At 36.7% G+C, this 22472-nt stretch overlaps 1 protein-coding gene and 1 non-coding gene across 3 annotated transcripts in view; both read left to right on the top strand.

Moving 5' to 3' along the window:
• Positions 1-22472, top strand: part of PSKH1 (protein serine kinase H1) — a 63783-nt gene that overhangs the window by 3915 nt on the left and 37396 nt on the right. The window contains exons 3-4 of one of the 2 annotated variants that reach the window (XM_044663212.1): positions 10507-10625; positions 18885-19919. In XM_044663212.1, the coding sequence (XP_044519147.1) occupies positions 18972-19919 (948 nt within the window). In that variant the 5' untranslated portion in view covers positions 10507-10625; positions 18885-18971. Of the gene's footprint in view, positions 1-10277; positions 10626-18884; positions 19920-22472 lie in introns of those variants that run through there. The other variant, XM_044663213.1, reaches the window with a different exon arrangement.
• LOC123238416 lies at positions 8118-8219 on the top strand. The gene has a single exon (XR_006505596.1). It is a non-coding gene; the product is annotated as a U6 spliceosomal RNA (small nuclear RNA).

Here is a 22472-nt window from a genome sequence, read left to right as displayed (position 1 = left end):
TCAGTTCCTGCAGTTCTTTCCAGCTTTTTCTGAAATCATCTTGCTTATCATTTCTTATAGCACAATAGTTTTCCATTACCAACATGTACCACAATTTGTTCAGTCATTCCCCAAATGATACACATCCCTCCAATTTCCGTTTCTTTGTCACTACAAAAAGAGCAGCCATAAATATTTTTGTACAAATAGATTGTTTCTTTTTTTTATTATCTCTTTGGGATACAGACCCAGTAGTGGTATTACTGGATCAAAGGGTATGCAGTTTTATAGCACTTTGGGTATAGTTCCAAATTGCTCTCCAGAATGGTTGGATCAGTTCAGAACTCCACCAACAATGCATTAGTGTCCCAATTTTGCCACATCCCCCTCCCACTTCCCTCTACTGCCATATTGGCCAGTTTGGTAGGTAGTGTTTTGGTACCTCAATGTTTTTACTTGGGTTCTTGAATCTTCATCATCATAATAGCTAACATTTATATAGAACTTTAAGGTCTACAAAGTATTTTGCATCATTATTTCATCTATGAGAAAAGATGTAGTTTGAGATATGGAAGAAACAGCTGAAGATCACAATATTTCATTATTTAAAAGAACCCTGATTTCATTAGTATGAATATTCCTTCCACTGATTTAGAAGAGTTGTAATATATAACTAAATTGATTATCTTCAAGAATTGCTGTGGCAGACAAATCCATTGACCTCTGATTAATCTGAGGCTGAGTTTCTGAATTTAGCTAGGCTTCTCTTTAGAAGAGACAATCTTACTGGCCCTGTACTTTCTAGTTTGGTAGGACATGTCAAAGCTTTCTTTGCATTGATATAACCCTTTAAGAATTTAAGATCACCATCATACCACAATGAAGCACAAAACATGGGAGGAGAAATATTAGCTTTACTGGTGACCTGCTTTCTCATTGTTGTGAGCTTCTGGTCTCACTTTTTTGTAGTTCTGGGTTAGAAGTCACTGTAGGTTCTCATTGGATTTCTTATTTATTATTCAAATGGTACAAATTTCTGGTTTTTCCTGGGGTTCCTAAGTATGTGGGAACTGAATATCTTCTTTTGTTTGGCAACCGTCTTGTCTAGAAATCTCTCGAATAGGTTATTGTGAACTAAGATTTCTTGTTCCCTCTGTTCTACTACATAGCAGCAAAATTGGGGTCCTTGTTCAAAGGATATTTTTGTAACTTCTAATATTGTGGGGTTCATGTCTAGAAAAAGACCTCAGATTATCTACCCCACTTTTCAATCTCCCCTCTTTACAAATGAGGAAACTCAAAAGGCCCAAGAAGGTTGAACTGTCCAAGGTCCCTAAACAGTAGGCTAGTCTGGAGCTGCCTCTGTGGTGAAAGTGCAGATAGAAATAAGGGAAATATTTCTAACTTTAATAGGGAGATCAGAGTTAAGAGCAATTAGGTGGTACAGTGGATAGAGAGCACTGGGCCTGGAATTAGAAATACCTGAGTTCAAGTTTGGCCTTTGACTTGCTAACTGTTGTGACCCTGTGCAAGTTACCCTATTTGCCTCAGTTTCCTTATCTGCAAAATGAGCTGGAAAAAGGAGATGGCAAAACCACTCCCATATCTTTGCCAAGAAAACCCCAGAAGGGGTCACAATAAATTGTATATGCCTAGATACAACTGAACAACAACAACAACAACAGAATTCACTATCCACAGAGTAGATTGACTCTATTTGGGGAGGTTCTATGCTACCTTGCCCTGGAGTTATATAGTTTTATCTCCTATGATAAGAATATCATTTCTCATTTCCAAGACTTTATTACCTTAGTCAGAATAGGTCCCAGAACCCTGGAACCTGTTCCAGAGTGTAAGTTCTATATGTAAGTACTTAACAGTGATCTTGTTTGATCTAGGCTCTTCTAACATGTTTAGAACTGTGCTATATTTTATCAGGAGAATAATAGAAGTATAAGATTCAATCCATATGCTTAAAGAGATTGCCATCCATTTGGGTAGACAAATAACTTTGATGAAGCTAGTAGTAAAAGAATGTATGGAGTCAGATGCTAAATATTAGAAGTTCAAAGGAAGCACAGCAGCAATTAAGTGTCCAGGTAGTCATTTTATTTAACCACAAAATGGTAATACTGCTACTACTGGCATAGTTATTTACTTCAAAAGATTGTTTTTAGGAAAATTCTTTCTAACCTGTAAGTGTGATATAAATGTGAAAAAAAATGTAAAAAACCCCTTACCTTCTGTTTTAGAATTGAGATTAAGTATCAGTTCCTCCCTCCCTCTCCTTCTGTCTTAGAATCAATACTAAATATTGGTTCCAAGGCAGAAGAGCATTAAGGGCTAGGCAGCAGAGGTCAAGTGACTTGCCCAAGGTCACATAGAAAGTATCTGATATTTGAACCTAGGATCTCCCATCTCCAGACCTGACTTTCTATCCACTGAACCACCTAGCTGTCCCAATTGTGCAATTTTTAAGAAGGCATACAGATAACTTTTTGTTTAGACATTGGAGAGGTTTTACTTAAGAGGTAGGACTAGAGCTGAGTCTTACAGCTTGATTAGATTAAATGGGATGGGGATAGTATACCTGGTTGAATAAACAGACAGTATATTTTTCCCTCTTTTTTTTTGTCCCTAACTTTTTTAAATTAAAAATTATTTTTAACTATTCTTTAAAAATTTTTTTGAGTTCTTCCCTCCTTCCCTCCCATTACTTCCTTACCCACTGAGATTTTCTTTTTTTTTCATTCTTTTGATTTCGTTTTATAGATTCTTGATGGCTTGTAAAGTTATTTTTTCAATTCTAATTTTTAAAGACTGAGTTTCATCCATGACTTTTTGATACTCCTTTTCCTTTGGATCTATTTTCCTTTTTAGATAATTCTCTTTGTCTTTTAATTTTTTGCCTTGTTTTTGAGCTGGTCAATTCTGGCTTTCAAGGCAATATTTTTTGTTTTAGTTTATGTGCCTCTGTTTTCAGATAACTTATTTTGCTTTTTAACTTCTTTTCCCAGTTTTCTTCAACCTGTCTTATTTGTTTTTTTGAATTCTTTTTTGAGCTCTTCTGGAGCCTGAGTCCAGTTTGCTGGAGTTTCTGAGGTTTTGCTTAATGTTCCTTGGTCCTCCTTTCTTCCATCTATTCTTTGTTTTTTTTTCTGAATAGAAGCTTTTAATTGTAATTTCTTTTTTTCTTCTTCTGTTGTTTACTCATATTTTTTCCTTTTTTCCATGCTCGTGGGCTGTATACTTGCTTTTCTGGTTGTTTTCTGGCTCTCTGTGGTTGAGCTTTTCCTCTTTTTTTTTTTTTTTTTTTTTGAGGCTTCTTCTCTGCTCTGTTGTAGTAGATTAGACCAGTTGAGCTGGTGGGAACTGATGTGCCCTGAGGCCAAAATCCTCCCCAATTGCTGGCAAAAGAGGGAAGGTGAAATTGTAGGGGCCAATTTAGGGGCAAGGATTGTGCTTCTGTTTCACTTTTGGGAATTCTGGGCTTTCTTCATCACAAGGTTAGAAAGGGCCTATTGTATCTTTTGTCTAGTTCTAAGAGTTTGTGATTTCAATAAGTGCTCATACCAGTATCCTAGAAAGGAGACTAATAATCTGAATCAAAAAGCCACAAGATCCCTGATTTTGAAAATTTCTTCTGTAAATTGGTCATTTATAAATATAGCTTCTCAACAGTCAATTGCTAAATTTTAGCCCTTTTCCAGCATGGGCAAAGTTTTGTTTTATAACTTAAAGGGAAGAAAACCTTAGAATGTAGATTTGGAAAAAGCTATTTCATTTTTTAAACCTGAAGATTAAAAGCTAGATAGCAACACTTAAGATTTTAATTCTAGAAAGCACTCAAAAGTTAAAGCAATACTTAAAGAGAAGGCTTTGGAGGGGAAGGAGAGAAGGGAACAAGTACTTATTGCCTACTATGTGCCAGACGGTTTGTAAATATTACCTGATCCTCTCAAAAACCCTGGAAAGAAAATGCATATTATCTCCATTTACAGTTGAAGAAATCGAGGCAAACAGAGGCTAAGTGATTTGCTTGGGGTCATACAACTAGAGAGATTTGAACTCAGATCTTCCTAATTTTAGGTCTAGGACTCTATCCACTGACAACCTAGAGAATATGGTAGTTGTCTTGAATTGTTTGAATGGTTGACATATGGAAAAGAAATTGGATTGATTCTGTTTATCCTTGGAGATCAGAACTAGGAACAATATTTGGAAGATGCAGAAAAAATGAATATAGACTCAGTGTAAAATTAAAACCTTCTTAACAGTTAACACTGTTTGGAAGTAGAGTGGGTTGTCCCAGGATGTACTAGTAGGACTCCTTCACTGGAAGTCTTTAAGTAAATACCATGTGACTGCCTATTAGGGGTGCAGTAGAATGAGCATTTTGTCAGATACCGAATTGAGTAAAATGAGATCTCCCTTCCAACTCTGAAATTCTGTGATTAAGTTCAAATTAAACAGATCAAACAACATATAAGTTTGAGGGAAATGTTCATTTTAGTTTCTTTCACCATTGTGTATCTTCAGATTCATCTATGACTATCATGTCTTTGGGAATCTTCCCAAGGTTGCAGTTGCTCTGAAGAACGAAATCTGTTTCTTAATCTGGATTGTGACATTTTCAGTGATAGAGATACTTCTGGCTTTTTTCCTTCCAGAAAACTGTTCTTCAAGGCAGTGCTGATGTTCCTCCTTTTTCTGCAGCCTTGACAGCCTTGCTGCATCATTACCAATACTCCATGACTGCCTCCCAGCATCATTGCCTTGTCCTGTTTCAGTCTGGCAGAAGTCATCCAGCTTGGGCTGTGATTTGGTTGGCAGGCCTTATTTCATTCATTCTGAAGGCACTAGATCAGCAATTGTGGCAGTTATAGTGAAATATGTTAAAACTACAGCATTGGTCTCCTCAGGGGACCTTTTCTTACTTGCTTTCCAGAAGGATGACTCAGAGCCCATGGCTTGCTCCTATCCAGAGAATACTTGAATAGGACGGCTGATTGGTAGAGCTATAGCCAGGAAGGGGCTCCATTTTTCATTCCTAGAAATGGTTTTAAAAGCTTCATACAGTATATCTATATTTGACCTTTTAATTTTTTTACATTTTATTTTTTACCTATTACATGAAATAACAAATTTCCCCATAAGTTTTCTGAAGTTATATGATCCAAATTGTCTCCCTTCCTCTTTCCTTCTCCCCTCCCAGAGCTGGCAAGCAATCTAGTCTGGGTTATATATATATATTATCATGCAAAACATATTTCTCTATTTTTTGTTTTTGTCAGTAATCTTATAAAACCCAAACCCCAAAACATATACCCAAATAAACAAGTGAAAAATTGTATGCTTTCATCTGCGTTCCTAACTCCAACAGTTTTTTCTCTGGAGATGGATAGCATTCTTTGTATTTGACCCTTTTAGAAAGAAACTTGCTGGTTGTTATTGAGCAGCTGCAACTCTTTGGAGTCCTATATTCTCTCCTCCTTGTTTGCACATATGCACACACGGACGTGCAGTTGCAAAAGGATACAGACATAGACTTGCTACATGCAAGGCATAGGATGTTTGGGAAGATGTAGACACTGATACAGATTTGAAGATTTTTCTAAGCAAAATGAAACAGACATTTTTGAAGCAGAGTTCAAATATACTAAATCCTTGGTCCTTCTTTCATGTCTAAGAGAGACTTATTTGAGAGAGTTCCCTCCTGTGTTTTAATCTTGAATTTCAAAAGAGAAGACACTATCTTTAGGTGAGTAGAAAAGCAGTGATCCTATCTAGACAGGAGTTTAGTAGTAAAGCAGTGACCCCATCTAGACAAGTTTAGTTTGGCTATCATACTTATGCTTTTTATTTTATTTAATTTTTTTTAAATTAATTAATTTAGAATTTTTTTCAATAGTTACCTGATTCATGTTTTTTCTCTCCCTCCTCCCTGAGCTGATGAGCAATTCCACTGGATTATACTTGTATCATTGTTCAAAACTTATTTCCATATTATTATTATTATTTTTAAAACCTTTACTCTGTCTTAGAATCAATACTGTGTATTGGTTCCAAAGCAGAAGAGTGATAAGGACTAGGCAATGGGAGTTAAGTGACTTGCCCACGGTCACACCGCCATATTTGAACCCAGGACCTCCCGTCTCTAGGCCTGCCTCTCAATCTACTAAGCCACCCAGCTGCCCCCCTATTTCCATATTATTAACATTTGCACTAGGCTGATCATTTAGAATCTACATCTTCAATCATATCCCCATCGAACCATGTGATCAAGCAGTTGTTTTTCTTCTGTGTTTCTACTCCCACAGTTCTTTTTCTAGATGTGGATAGTGTTCTTTCTTATAAGTTCCTCAGAATTGTCCTGGATCATTGCATTACTGCTAGTAGAGAAGTCCATTACATTTGATTTTGCCAAAGTATATCAGTCTCTGTGTACAATGTTCTCCTGGTTCTGTTCCTTTTACTCTGCATCAGTTCCTGGAGATTGTTCCAGTTCACATGGAATTCCTCCAGTTCATTATTCCTTTCAGCACAATAGTATTCCATCACCAACGGATGCTACAATTTGTTCAGCCATTCCCCAATTGCAGGACATCCCCTCCTTTTCCAGTTTTTTGCCACCGCAAAGAGTGCAGCTATAAATATTTTTGTACAAGTATTTTCCCCTATTATCTCTTTGGGGTATAAACTGAGCAGTGGTATGGCTGGATCAGATAGACAGTCTTTTAAAGCCCTTTGAGCATAGTTCCAAATTACCCTCCAGAATGGTTGGATTAATTCACAACTCTACCAGCAGTGTATTACACTTATACCTTTTAGCTGGAGGCTATAATCATTGTTCTTCCCACTTTCCTAAAGGAAAAAAATGTGGAAAGAATTTTATGCTGGAGAAATAGTTATTTTTTAATATTTCTGGAGAAATGAAAAGGAAGTTTTTAATATGATTCCACACTACATGGTATCTGCCCAGTTGCACAGGACTCATTCTGTGTCAGGAATATTGGCAAAAAAAACCAGCCTTTGTTCTGAGCTGTAGCCCCTCTTGGGCTTGGAATTTAATTCTCATATTTTCTCTGAGAAAGAAAGATGAATGTACAGAATTCCTAAGTCCTAGCTATAGTTTTTGACCTCTGTACAAAGGATGCTTGTTTCCAAAGCTTTTGTTTAAAAATTAACTTTTGGAATTTGCTACTTGGCTTGGTGAAGCCTGTGACTGGATTGTGGGCTTCTCTCCTTTAGGCAGCCAAATGAGAAAAAGTAAAATCCTAAATAACTGAGAGAGAGAGAGAGAGAAAGAGAGAGAGAGAGAGAGAGTAAGTATATGTGTTAAAATATCTCCTGTGTAGAAGGAAAAAATAAGAGAATCTCAGTATATATGATAATTTTGATTTATTATTTTTATATTATTTTAAAATACAGGTAAAGTTTTCCTTATCCTAAATAAGGAAAACTACCTTTTTTAAAATTTTAAAAATTGTGTTATCTTGTTCCCTGTTGCACTGAATTAACAAATATTTTTGCCTTTCTGTAGTTTAATATTTTCAATAGCATGCAGCAGAATTTTCCATATTCTATCAGAGGCTCCTTTGAAATGACTCTGGGAGGATAAAAGAAAAATAGACCTAGCACAGAAAGGTTGGGGACCCTTGTTTGAGAATATTTTTTTATTTAGCACTAAACGTTTGGAAGTGCTGAGCTGACTACAGGGAATTAATTGTCACAGTAGGCCTGTGAAGTGGAAGGGTGACATATCCCATTTTCTCTCATCTCACCCCTAGAGAAACAGGACACCATGCCCTAGTCACCCAGCCTGATGAGAGAGTCAGGTCAGAACTGAGCTTTTAGCTTTCTCTTTGAAGTCCTGTATTGTCTCTCACCTTTCAAACTGAACTAACAGTTGCCCTTGTGGATATCATATTTTTTTACTGGTCCAGAGTTTAAAGCTAACTTTCACAGATATCATTATCAGTTCTTATCTTTGGGCTGTATTTCAACCACTTGGAAATGGAACACTTGGCTCCTTAAATTTTCAGAAGCTATGAACTAGGGGATTGATGGTACAATGTAAAGAGTACTGGGCAGAGAGGCAAGAAACTTGCTGAGTGATCTTGGATAAGTCATTCAATGTTCATTTTTGTAGCACATAGATTAAAATTGGAATGATAAAGAAAAGATGAGCAAAGTCCTTGAGCAAAGTTGACACATAAATTTGTGAAGACAAGTTGTTTAGCTTAGCTTTTTTGGACCTGAGGTTGTGTAACTGAAACAATTATAGCTGAATCAATGAATTTTATGGTTTACAGAGTACTTTATAAAAGTATCTCATCTAATCTTCACAACAATTTTGTGAATTAGAGTAAAAATGTTATCTCTGTTTTTCAGATTAAGAAAACAGAGTAACTATTTTACTGAGATCATGAAACTAGTTAGGATAGATCTGAACTCATTTCTTCTGACAGCAAGTCCAATATTCTTTTCACTAAACTATGCTTAAGTCTTATGTATAAAATTGAGGTCTCAGAACAGATGATTTGTAAGGTCCTTTTCTATTCTAAAATGATGATTCTCTGACTTTCAGTGATAGAAGTATAAATACTCAACATATTCTGTGAATATTGATGACTTGGAAGAATTTGTGCTGGAAGAGCTCTTGGAGACTGAGTCAAACTCCCTTCTTTTATGTATGAAGAAACTGCTGCCCAGGGAGGTTAGTTGCCCAGGCTTACATGGGCAGTAATCCTCAATGATGGGATTTGAATTTGGTCCTCTGCCTCCAGAGGCTGTCTTTTTTTTTCATCATCTGATGATCCTTTTCTAGGAAATGTGTATAGTTCACACTACTACTTACAGTGTCACACCTTAAGTTCAACTTGCTTACTAAATTGTTTCCCTTTTGCCTATTTTACAGTCAGGTTCTAAAGATAAAGACATTTTCTTAGAGCCTGTTTTGTAAGGGAGCTGCTCTTGGCTCATGTTCTTACATATTTTAATCAGAAAGAAAGGATACCAGTATCTTTCTATAAAGTAGGACCTTGCTTTACGTGACCAATATATTCCAAGACCTTTCTCGTAAGTTGAAAATAGTACATAGTAGTGAACCCTGTTATTTAAGAAGTATTTCTTACATGAACATATTCAGACATTTGACAACTTTTCTTAGGCTTAGCAGAACTAATAGTGTCACTACTCTTGTACTTTTTAAAATCCTTACCTTCTGTCCTAGAATCAATACTAAATATTGCTTCCAAGGCAGAAGAGTGATGAGGGCTAGGCAGTTGGGATTAAGTGACTTGTCCAAAATCACACAGCTAGGAAGTATAGTCACTTAGCTGCCTATGGGGCCATTATTAATAACTAAATAACATTAATGAAACAAAGAGAAGCACTGCTCAGATTGGGACATGACTTGTTACAAGTGAGAACTTGGGATAAAGACTGATATGGAAACTATTGTTTGGCTCAGAACAATATAATGACTCATACTAATGCTTCTTAGATTGAGAATGAGAGTGATTGGGTGAATTGCTGTGAGACTTTACTCTCTTTGGGAAAATGGCACGGATTTAGCACATAATTAAATTTTTTAATTTCTTGCATTTTTCTGCTTTCATGTTTTCAATAGTTTCATATGCCTGAATTCAAGTGGGTTGAGTTTATATAAATTGAGGTCCTACTGTATAGAGAAGAAATATGATCCTGGGAAATGACTAAGTAAAATTCCACATGTTGAACTACAGTTTTCTCATTTGATTCCATTAGTCTGAGAATTCCTTGAGGGAAGGGGCTATCATTTAAAAATTTTTATTATTTTCCGTTTCAAATTTCCTTTCTCTACTTTCCCCTTTCTCTACCTGTGGAGATCTCTTTATCATCTCTGATAATGTGATAAAAAACAGTTTAGTTGATAAGGAAATAAGGACAGGACAAGGGAATTGTCTTTTACCTCATGCTTCCAGCTCTGGCTCCAGGAGCATGGAGTTTTATTATATATATATTTCAAGACTCATTTCACACAAAAGAACCCCCCCCCAAACTTTGCGTTTGCGCAGAAACACAAATTATGTCACATCACAATAAAGTTATAGTTTTACAAAGAATTTTCTTATGAAAATAATGCTGGATGAGAACCAGTCTCAAGGTTAAAAATGAGCCTCACTTTATCTAAAAGTTATTTTGCTTGAGCTTGCCACTCCGTGACCTTGGGACGCCTGGAGCAGTTAGAGAGATATATACCCACAGCTGCAGCTTTACTCTGCTGAGTGAAAAAAGGCTGTTAACTCATTAAGTGCTGGTTTACTAAGAACTTAAAGTTTTCCTAGAAGGCTATAATGTTTTTCAGTAAGAAAAGGTGTAGATCATAAAAGGGGACAAAAGAGGAGTCTCAGGTTTTTATCTATTCTCTTATTGGCTTCCCACATCTACCCATTGAGAAGACAAAGGGGAAAATACCCATTACAAGTATGGATAGTTTTGTAAAACAAATTTCCTCATTAGCCATGTTCTCCCATCCCTCAGAAAAGCAAGAAAAAGAAAAAGAAAAAGAAGAAAATATGCTTCAATCTGTGCTCTGAGTTCATCAGATCTTTTATCTAGATGTGGATATCTTATTTCATCATGAGTCCTTTGGAACTATGGTAGGTCATTATGTTGATCAGAATTATTGAGCTTTCAAAGTTGATTATCTTTACATTATTGTTAAGTGTATAAATTATTCTATTGATTCTATTTATTTCGCTTTGAATCAGTTCATACATGTCTTTTCAGGTTTTTTATTAAACTGTTCCCTTCATAATTTCTTATAGCACAATAGTATTCCATCATATCTATATGCCATAACTTGTTTGGCTATTCCCCAATTGGTGGATATCTTCTCAATTTCTTATTCTTTGCCACCACCAAAAAAAGCTGCTCTACATATTTTTGTACATCTGAGTGATTTTCCTCTTTTTTTTTTTTTTTTTTTTGTCTTTTGGCTAAAGGGTATGCACAGAATAATAGCTTTTTACAACATAGGTTCAAATTACTTTCTAGGTTTGACTAGTTAATAGGAACTCATCCTAAGTCTTTGTATCCCCAGCTTTTAATATGTAATGTACCTTATACATATTAAACAATTAAATGTTTGTTAAATTGAATTCACTTGAGTGACAGTCTAGTTGGACATTTCTTTTTGCTGATGACACAGTGATGAGAGATAGGTAACATATTGGCCAGCAGTGTCAGGATCTCAGTAGATTAGGATAATGGGCTGAATTATCTTCCCACATTTTAATAGAGAGGTGGTAGACTAGAGGTACATACATTTTCAGACATGGCAATTGTCTTGATTTATTTTGCATAATTGTTTTTTCTTTTTTTTTATTCAAAGGTATTTTATTTTCCCAATTACATATAAGAACAATTTTCTGAATATGTTTTCCAAAATGATAAGATCCAAATCAGTTCTCTCCCTTCCTCAACCCTTATCCCTCTCAGAGAAGGTAAGCAATTTGATTTGGATTATACATATATTATCATGCAAAACATACTTCCGTATTAGTCATTATTGTAAGAGAATACTCATATAAAACCAAAACCTCAAAATTAAGCTGTAAATAAACTAATATGAAGATAGTATACTTTGATCTGCATCTGACTCTCAACAATTCTTTCTCCGGAAGTGGATAGCATTCTTTGTCATAAGTCCTTCAATATTGTCCTGGATCATCATACTGCTGTCTTTCACAATTGATCATTGTACAGTTTTGCCATTACTGTGTACAGTGTTCTTCTCATTCTGCTTATTTCCCTTTGTGTCAGTTCGTGTAATCTTTCTAGCTTTTTCTGGTCATCCTATCATTTCTTATAGCACAATGATATTCCATCACCAACATATACCACAATTTGTTCAGCCATTCCTCAATTGATAGATATCATTTTAATTTCTAATTCTTTGCAACCACAAAAAGAGCTTCTATAATAATTTTGTACAAATAGATTCTTTCCCTTTTCTTATGATCTTTTTGGTATACAGACCCAGTAGTGGTATTTACAGGATCAAAGGTTATGCACAGTTTTATAGCACTTTGGGCATAGTTCCAAATTGCCCTCCAGAATGGTTGGATTAGTTCCCAATTCCATCAGCAATGCATTAGTGTCCCAGCTTTGTCACCTCACCTCTAACATTTATTACTTTACTATTATATTGGCCAGTCTGATAGGTGTTAAGGTGGTACCTCAGCATTGTTTTGATTTTCTTTTCTCTGAGTGATTTAGAAGATTTTTCATCTGATTATTGATAGTTTTGATTTGTTGTTTCCCTTCTAATCTTGGTTATATAAGTTTTGTTTGTACAAAAACTTTTAAACTTGATATAATCAAAATTATTCATTTTACATCTTATAATGCTTTCCATCTCTTGTTTGACCATAAATTCTTCCCTTCATAGATTTGCCAGGTAAACTATTCTATGTTCTTCTAATTTATGATATTACTCTTTAGAACTAAATCATATAGGGGGCAGCTGGGTAGCTCAGTGGATTGAGAGTCAGGCCTAGAGACAGGAGGTCCTAGGTTAAAATCCGGCCTCAGACACTTCCCAGGTGTTTGACCCTGGGCAAGTAACTTGACCCTCCATTGCCCACCCTTACCACTCTTCCACCTAGGAGCCAATACACAGAAGTTAAGGGTTTAAAATTAAAAAAAAAAGAACTAAATCATATACCCATTTTGACCTTATCTTGGTATAGGATGTGAGATATTGGTCTATGCCTAGTTTCTGCCATACTGTTTTTCAGTTTTCCCAGTCGTTTTTGTGAAATAGTGAATTTTTATCCCACAAGCTGGGGTCTTTGGGTTTACCAAACATTAGATTTCTACAGATATTTACTCCTGTATATTGTATATCTAAATTATTCCATTGATCCACCATTCTTTTTCTTAGCCAGTATCAAATTGTTTTGATGATTATTGCTTTACAGTTTGAGATCTAGTATTGCTAGACCATCTTCCTTCACATTTATTTTCATTAATCCCTTTATATTCTTGATCTTTTGTTCTTCCAGATTAATTTTTAAATTATTTTTTTCTAGTTTTATAAAATAATTATTTGGGAGTTTGATAAGGCACTGGATATATAAATTAATTTAGCTAAAATTGTTTTAAAAATTAAATTATATTACCTTGGCCTACCCATTAGCAATTAATTCCAGTTGTTAAGCTCTGACTTTATGTGAAAAGTATTTTGTAATTGTATTCATATAATTCCTTTCTTTGTCTTGGCAAATAGATTTCCAGATATTTTATATTATCTAGGATAGTAATAGCAAACTTTTTAGAGATGGAATGCTGGGCCCCACTCCACTCCCCAGACTGAGTGTTGTGCTGCGGGCCTCTCCCCCCAGACTATGTGCTTCCCTCCTTCCTTACCCTACACAGTGGAGGAGGAAGTACTCCCATTGGGCTGCTGGGCAGAGAGGTGAATCATATGAGGAATGTCTTCAATGCAGGTGAAGAGGGGGAGGGGAATGGACTGAGAGCTCCTCTTCCCTCTAGCTCTGTCTCCTGTGAGTCACCCATCTTACCCCCTCTGTGCTCCCATTGAGCTGCTGGGTGGAGGGGTGGATGATGTGAAAAAATGTCCTCAGGCATGGTGGAGAGGAGGAGGGGAACAGCTCCTCCAGAGTCCCTCTGCATTTCTAGTTATGAACTCAGGGTGGGGGAGGGACGGCCAAGTGCCCACAGAGAGCTCTTTGCATGCTATCTTTGGCACTTGTGCCATAGGTTCACCATCACTGATCAAGGGTTATTTTAAATGGAGTTTCTCTTTATATCTCTTGTTGTTGAACTTTGCTAGTAATATATAGAAAAGCTGATGATTTATGTGGGTTTATTTTGTATCTTGCAACTTTGCTAAAGTTATTAATTATTTTAACTGATTTTTAGTTGATTCTCTAGGATTCTTTAAGTATACCATTATATCATCTACATCATTGATTCCCAAAGTGGGGTGGTAATGCCCCTGGTGGGTGCTGTAGTGATCCAGGGGGGTGGTGATGACCACAGTGTAATAAAGGGGGGTAATCAGGCTGATAATAGGGGAGCTGGTGGTACCAGTAAGTCCCCTAAACCAGGGAGCCTACAACTACAGTATTTGTTGATTGAAGACAGCCAGGGATGTGTGGGCCTGAGCTGAGCTGTTCAGTCAGTCTCCCTGCTGTCTGTACCCTCCTTTAAGGTGAGGAGTGAGGAGCCCCTCCCTGCTGGTGAGAAACCAGAAACCAACAGGAAGTGAAGCTGTCTCACTTCCTGAATAAAATGGATGCCTGGTCTAACCCCCTCTGGAGACAAGTGGTAGCTATCCTCCTTCTCTTCAGCCTCTTAGTCCTGGTTGATGTTATAAATGAACTATGGAAACTCTCAGAATCAGGCAAGAGATTTATTTAAAACACAAGGGTAAACTGAGGGAAGAGGGTTAGGGTCTGGAGAAGCTGTTGCTATGGGTGAATGGCCAGTGCTGGCAGAGGGCCTCAGAAGATAGGATCAGGCTGAGGGAACCAGCCCCTCAGCCAGGGATAAATCCCACTGCCCTGATGTAGAGTGGTCTACCAGCTTGACAAAAGAGGGTAATGATTTGGTTTAGGGGTGTCCCTGGCTAGGCTAACTTAACTAATTCTTGCCCATGTTCCACAACCCAGCCTCCCTTCCCCTCCTGGGGTACCAAGGTCCAGGGGGTAGCTGGATGTCTGGGTGAGGACAAGGAAATCAGAACCCCCAGGTTGGTTCTCCAGGGGTATTTATAGTCCCAGCTCCAACAGTCAGGTCTTGAGACAAGGACTTGCTGGGTCAAAGTTCCATTCCCCTAACTGCCAGGATTGCCTAGGGTGATTTTTCAACTGCAAGAGATCTTGTATCAATTTTGCATTACAACAGGTGCATTTATCTTTCCTATTAATTGCTATTAAAATAAAAAAAATTAATTTCCAGGGGGCTAAGTAATATTTTTTCTGGAAAGGGGGTGATAGGCCAAAAAAGTTTGGGAACCACTGATCTTCATAGAGAGATAGTTTCGTTTTCTCATTGCCTACTTTTAATTCCTTTAATTTTTTTTCTTTTCTTACTGCCAAGCTAGCATTTCTGGTACAATATTAAATAATAGTGTTAATAATGGGCATCCTTGCTTCACTCCTGATCTTATGCAAAGGCTTCTAACTTATCACCATTGTAGATGATACTTGCTGATAATTTTAGGTAGATACTACTTATCATTTTAAGGAATGGCTCATTTATTCATCTGCTTTCTATAGTGTTTTTTAATATGAGTGGGTGTTGTATTTTGTCAAAGGCTTTTTCTGCATCTGTTGAAATAATTATGTGACTTCTGTTAGTTTGGTTATTGACATGATCACTTATGCTGATAGTTTTCCTAATATTCAACTAGCCTTGCATTCCTGATATAAATCCCACCTGGTCATAGTGAATGATCCTTGTGATATATTGTGTTCCCTTTGCTAGTATTTTATTTAAAAATTTTGCATCAATATTCATTAGTGAAATTGTTCTATAATTTTCTTTCTCTTTTTTTGTTCTTCCTGGCTTAGGTAACAGTATCATATTTGTGTCATAAAAATAATTTGGTAGGATTCCTCCTCTGCCTATTTTCCCAAATAATGTATAGTGTTGGGATTGTTTGTTGAATATTTGATAGAATTCATTTGTGAATCCATCTGGCCCTGGGGATTTTTTCTTAAGTTTGTTGATTGCTTATTCAATTTCATTTTTCTGAGATAAGATTATTTAAGTATTCTAGTTCCTCTTTTGTTAATCTGGACAATTTATATTATTTTAAATATTCATCCATTTCATTTAGATTGTCAGACTTATTGGCATATAATTGGACAAAATAGCTCTTAATGATGGCTTTAATTTCCTCTTATTTGGTAGTGAATTCTCTGTTTTCATTATTGATACTGGTTATTTGATTTTCTTATTTCCTTTTTTCTAATCAAATTAACCAATGACCTATCTATTTTTTGTTTTTTCTTTTCATAAAAATCAGCTCCTATTCTTATTTTTTAATTCAATGGTTCTCTTTCAATTTTATTAATTTTTCCTTTGATTTTTAGGATTTCCAATTTAGTATGTAATTATGGGTTTTTATTTATTTTATTTTATTTTTTAATTATGGGTTTTAATTTATTCTTTTTCTAGTTTTTTTTTAATTGCATGCCCAACTCGTTGGTCTGCTTTTTCTTTGTTTTATTGATGTAAAACATTTAGATATAAATTTTTCCCTAAGAACTGCTTTGGCTGTAGCCATATATTTTTATATGTTGTCTCCTCATTGTCTTTTTTCTTAATGAAATTATTGTTTCTATAATTTGTTCTTTGACCCATTCCTTTTTTAGAGTTAAATTATTTAGTTTCCAATTAAATTTTGATTTGTCTTTCCATAGACCCTCATTGATTATAATTTTTATTGTATTATGATCTAAAAAGTATGCATTTATTATTTCTACATTTGGTTGTGAAGTTATTATGCCTTAATACATGGTTGATTTTTTCACATGGTTGGTTTTTGTGTATGTGTCATGTACTGCTGAGAAGAAGATATATTCCTTTCTATTCCCATTCCATTTTCTACAGAGATCTATTAGTTCTAACTTTTCTAAAATTTCATTCACTTCCTTTACTTTTTTCTTGTTTTTTAAAATTTAATTTATCTAGATTTGAAAGGGGGAAGTTGAGGTCCCCTACTAGTGTAGTTATACTGTTATTATTTCATTGTCTGTGGTACCTTTTAGCAAGAAGCAATTTCCTTTCTCATCTCTTTTAATTATATCTATTTTTGCTTTTTGCTCTTTGAGATCATAATTGCTATTCCTGCTTTTTTTACCTCAGATGATGCAGAATAATCTCTGCCCCAGTTTTGCTTAATTGTTAAAAGAAAGGGTTCCATTGGAGTTGGGGAGTATAAACAATGAAGTCACTAGGGAGTGAGTGTTGTTTAAAAAACAACAACAACAACAACAAAGGATCAATGAAATATCTCCTCCTGACTCCCACACCCAATCTTATAGGCCGAAATTTAATAAGAATACATGTAAAGTGCCACACTTTGGTTCAAATAGTCAATAGAATGAGAAATGCATAGTTGAACTAGTTTTTGTGTGAAAAAAATCTGGATTTTAGTGCAGTGAAAATTCAATATAACTTAGCAAAGTGACCCAGACAGCAAGAAAAAAGAAATATCAAAAAACAAAGTAATGCTCTTCTAGACTGCATTAAGAGAAATGTCCTGTCTTGGATAAAATAGGTGATAGTCCCATCTTTTAAGAAGTTTTCCTTGAATATTATCTATAGAAAGGTGAAAGATTGGAGATTATGCCATAGAAGGATTAGTTGAAAAAGCTAAGGTTGGAAAAAAAAAAAGCTTGAAAGTTGAAAAAGCTAGTCTGCAAGTGATTTCTTTATTCAAAACTTGAAGGGTTTTCATGTAGAAAAGATTAACTTTGTCCTACTTAACTCCACAGTGAAAAATTAGGAATAGTAGGTGGAAATTATAAGATTTGCTTTTTCTAAGAAAATATGGAATGAAAACTGCTTCTCAAAGGAATAAGCACAGTTTGTATAGCAGATCCGGCTAGCCTTGACCTGAGAGAATTGTCTGCATGGTTAATTAGTTCCCTTCCTTTGTGGGCTGTGGGACAAGAAAGGTCCTTTCTGAGCCTCCCAAGGATGTCCAGCTAGATCTGGTGAAAAAGGTTGAACCACAAGACTAATGTATATAAGCATTCATCAAAGATGATGAAGTTGGGGCCCTTAAAACTGGTTTAACTTCTCCATCTTTGAAAGTCCCTCTTTATAAAATATTTTATTTCCCCCCCAATTTCATGTTATAAGAATTTTTTTTATAGCCCTTACCTTCCACCTTAGAATCAATACTGTGTATTGGTTCCAAGATAGAAGAGTTGTAAGGGCTAGGCAATGGGAGTTAAGTGACTTGCCCAGGGTCACACAGCTAGGTAGCATCTTGAGGTCAGATTTGAACCTAGGACCTCCTGTTTCTAGGCCTGCCTCTCAATCCACTGAGCCACCCAGCTGCCCCCTATAAGAATTTTTAAGAAATGTTTTCCAAAGTTTTGAGATCCAAATTCTTTCTTCCTTCCTTCTCTCCCCATTCCCTGACATGGTAAGCAATTTGATTTAGGTTACACATATGTGATCACGTAAAACATCTCTCCATTTTGGTCATGTGAAAGAAGACTCATATAAAACAAAACCCCAAAAAACCCCAAAACAACCTCCAAAAATATAAAGTGAAAAATAACATTTTTCAATCTGCATTCAGGCTCCATCAGTTCTTTCTCTGCAGATGCATAGCATTTTTCATCCTAAGTCCTTCAGAATTGTCTCGGATCATTGTATTGCTAAGAATAGCTAAGTCTTTCTTGGTTGATCATCATATAGTATTGCTGTTACTGTGCACAGTGTACAGTGTTCTGGTCCTGCTCACTTCACTCTGCATTACTTCAAGTAAGTCCAAATTTTTTCTGAAATCATTCTACTTATCATTTTTATAGTACAGTAGTATTCATATATCTGAACTTGTTTAGCTATTTCTCAATTGATGGACATCCCCTTGATTTCCAATTTTTTACCACCAAGAAAAGAACTGCTATAAATCATTTTGTACAGATACGTCCTTTTCACTTTTTAAAAAAATATCTCTTTGGGATACAGATCTAATAGTGGTCTTGCTGGATCATCTTTTAATGGAGTTTGGATGCCTGTTTGTCAGGAGTGTTGTAGAAAGAATACTTGGCTAGAGGTGGGCTTTGATTATATGATCTCTGAAGCCCCTTTAAACTCTGGAATTTTGTAATTTTGATCATCTTTGTTTCTCTTCTGCCTAGGTGTAGACAGGGATACGGCTTGTGCAGCAGATCCTGCTGGCCTTGACCTGAGAGAATGCCTCCGTGGCTGCTTAGTTCCCTTCCGTGATGGGCTGTGGGACAAGTAAGGTCCTTCCTGAGCCTCCCAAGGATGTACAACTGGATCTGGTCAAAAAGGTTGAGCCTTACACTGGCCATAAGACTGATGTGTATAAGCATTTCATCAAAGATGATGGAGTTGGGACCCTTAAAACTGGATCCCCATTACCCCCTTATCACATTCAACCATATCCAGGAACTCATCTGGCTAGTCACATGGAGCCTCATGAGCCCCGAAGGACCAGAGTGGCCAAATACCGGGCCAAATTTGATCCTCGAGTAACCGCTAAATATGATATTAAAGCCTTGATTGGACGGGGCAGCTTCAGCAGAGTTGTTCGAGTAGAGCATAAAGCTACCAAACAACCCTATGCCATTAAAATGATTGAGACAAAGTACCGGGAAGGGAGGGAAGTGTGTGAGTCTGAGCTGTGTGTCTTGCGACGGGTTCGCCATACAAACATTATCCAGCTCATTGAAGTATTTGAGACACAGGAGCGCGTTTATATGGTAATGGAGCTAGCCACTGGGGGAGAACTATTTGATCGGATCATTGCCAAAGGCTCCTTTACTGAAAGGGATGCCACCCGGGTTCTGCAGATGGTGCTAGATGGGGTCAAGTACTTGCACACTTTGGGTATCACACATCGGGATCTGAAGCCAGAAAACTTGCTGTATTATCATCCAGGCACGGACTCTAAGATTATGATCACTGACTTTGGGTTGGCAAGTGCCCGGAAAAAAGGGGATGACTGCCTTATGAAGACTACCTGTGGCACTCCAGAGTACATTGCTCCAGAGATACTGGTCAGGAAGCCCTACACTAACTCTGTGGATATGTGGGCTCTGGGGGTCATATCATACATCCTCCTGAGTGGAACTATGCCTTTTGAAGATGACAATCGCTCAAGGCTCTACCGGCAGATCCTAAAGGGGAAGTATAGTTACTCAGGGGAGGTGAGTATGGTGCCTATGGATGTACCAACTAGGCTTCTTCTGACATTCATGAAGATGGTCATTGTTCTTGTCTTCTGCTTCTGAGGAATCCCTTGTAGAGAACATCCCCCACCCTATCCCCACCCCCAGCATGTGCCAGAAGCCTTCCTTTCCATGCATTCCTCTTTCTAGAACATTTGTGGCTATTGTTAAGAGAAAGCAAAACAGGCAGGTTTAGGTTGTGGTGTGAATTCTTTTTTTTTTTTTTTTTTATTTTAAACCCTTAACTTCTGTGCATTGACTCATAGGTGGAAGAGTGGTAAGGGTAGGCAATGGGGGTCAAGTGACTTGCCCAGGGTCACACAGCTGGGAAGTGTCTGAGGCCGGATTTGAACCTAGGACCTCCCATCTCTAGGCCTGGCTCTCAATCCACTGAGCTACCCAGCTGCCCCATGAATTCTTTTATATAGATTTTTAAAAATAATTTTAGCATTGAAAGCTGAGGTGGTTAGTGAACATACCCTGCAGTTCCTACTCAAGGGTATCATCTCTATGGACTTTCTTAAGCATCTTTTCTTAAGAGTCTTCCCTTTGCTTCTCTCTTAGGCTGAGGGATGATCTCTTAGCCAAACAACAAGTATTTCATGTGTAGAGTCCTTATTATATGTTAAGCCCAGCGGCTAGCTAGCACCATGGTAGAAACAAAAGTAGTATTGAAACACAATTTCTGTCCTTAGGGAACCCAAATCTTATCTGAAGAGAAGATGAACATAGCTGACATCTATGTAGAGCTTTAGGTAATCTCAGCACAATATAACACTTACCTTATTAGGTTGGTACCTAATAAGATTGTATAGTAGATTGTATAACAATGATAATAATAATGATACTTTAAAGTTTGCAAAGCATTTTACAAAGATCTTATTTGATCCTGGGAGGTAGATGCTATTATGAAACTTATTTTACAGATGAAGAAATTGAGACGGGCAGCAGTTAAGTGACTTGCTCAGGCTCAAACAGCTCCTAAGTGTCTGAGATTGGGTTTGAACCCAATTTGATTCCAGTTTCAGCATCCTACCCACTTTGTTGCCTTTATGTATAAATCTTGTACGAGTTGAGAAGAGACTGAAGTAGTTAGGAAAGATTGCATGAAAGAGTTGGGACTTGAGCTGAGCTTTAAAGGATAGCTAGAATTGGACCATTTCACTGAATAGTGTCATTGAGAATTCTGTGATTTGTATAGTACTTCTGAAATCCTTATTCAGATTCCTGCATGCAGAATCCACTGTTGATTCTGATACCTTTCGAGGTAGAAAGACCAAAAGGAGGTTTTAGCTCTTGTCAAATGGGCCAAGGTTTATATTTTTGTTTTTTAAGTTTTCTTAAGTTAGTGTGCATATCATGAATGAGTAGGGATGTTTATCTCAGAAACTTAGGGAGAGGTATTAGGTCCTATTTGAACCCAAGTTAGTGCTCTGACTATAGTAATTTTAATGGCTATTTGAAAAATGATCCTTTGCATATTCTTGGCAGTCTCTTTTTTGTTGAATTTTGCCAACTTGCTCTTACTTTCCCCAAGGGAACAGAAGAGGCTTGGCTCCCATGACAGACAGCTGTCATGCTTTGTTTTTGGATTCTAAAGTCAGGTCCAAAGATAAATCAAGACATTGAGGTTTGCAGAGAGAATGCTTGGAAATGGAAGTTGTCTTACCTTTGGGTTTGTTAATAGTAATTCAGGTTGGTTTGGCAATAGTCTCTGAAATATTCTTTGGATAGATGGGCAGATCCCTTGCTCAGAGAATACAGGATTTTAGTCCATCCAGTTATTTATTACTCTTTGTCCTCTTTAAGCTGTGAATTGGTCCTTTTGACATTCTGAGCTCAGAACAGTGAATTATGCCTGGTATCAGTGAATGATTATTGAATTAGAGTTTTGTCTGCTTTTTTCTCCATTTTTTCTCCACTCCTCAATCCTTCTTAGTGAAGAGGACAGTGAAAGGTTATAAGTAGTTCTTTATGGCCTAATGCTGCCATTGCTGATTTCTTTGAAGTTTGGTCAACTTAAATGGGAAATCTTCCATCCTTTTTAGTTCAGGAAGTGAGGGACATGCCCTGGAGACTTGTCTCACACTAGGAAGCTTTAACAGGCCTTCCCCCTACTTCTGCCTCAGCCAGCTGGCAGGACGGCATTTCCTTCCACAAATCATCAAGGTTCTTCTTACTTCTCAGATGACTCCTGAAGCACAGAACTAATCTGGCTCTCTTTCTTTTTTCTTTGTTAATTTCAAACCTAGAGCTGGTCCAAATTTGCAATATTCCCTGATTACAAATTGGATATCTATGTTATTTAGAAGAAACCTTCTGAATATGGTATTTTCGTGATGGAAATTCCAGAATGAGGTTTGTGAACCTAGTTAGTTGAATATATATACATACATATATATATATATATATACATATATATATATATATATATATATATATATGTAGAGAGAGAGAGAGAGAGAGAGAGAGAGAGAGAGATTATTATACATAATGATGTTAGAAATGTAGGGAAAACAATACAACATATTA

The sequence above is a fragment of the Gracilinanus agilis genome, chromosome 2 (genome assembly GCF_016433145.1).
Source record: "Gracilinanus agilis isolate LMUSP501 chromosome 2, AgileGrace, whole genome shotgun sequence".
Classification (NCBI taxonomy): Eukaryota; Metazoa; Chordata; class Mammalia; order Didelphimorphia; family Didelphidae; genus Gracilinanus; species Gracilinanus agilis.
Note: the sequence above shows the minus strand (reverse complement) of the source record. Positions and strands in the feature narration are given on the sequence as shown.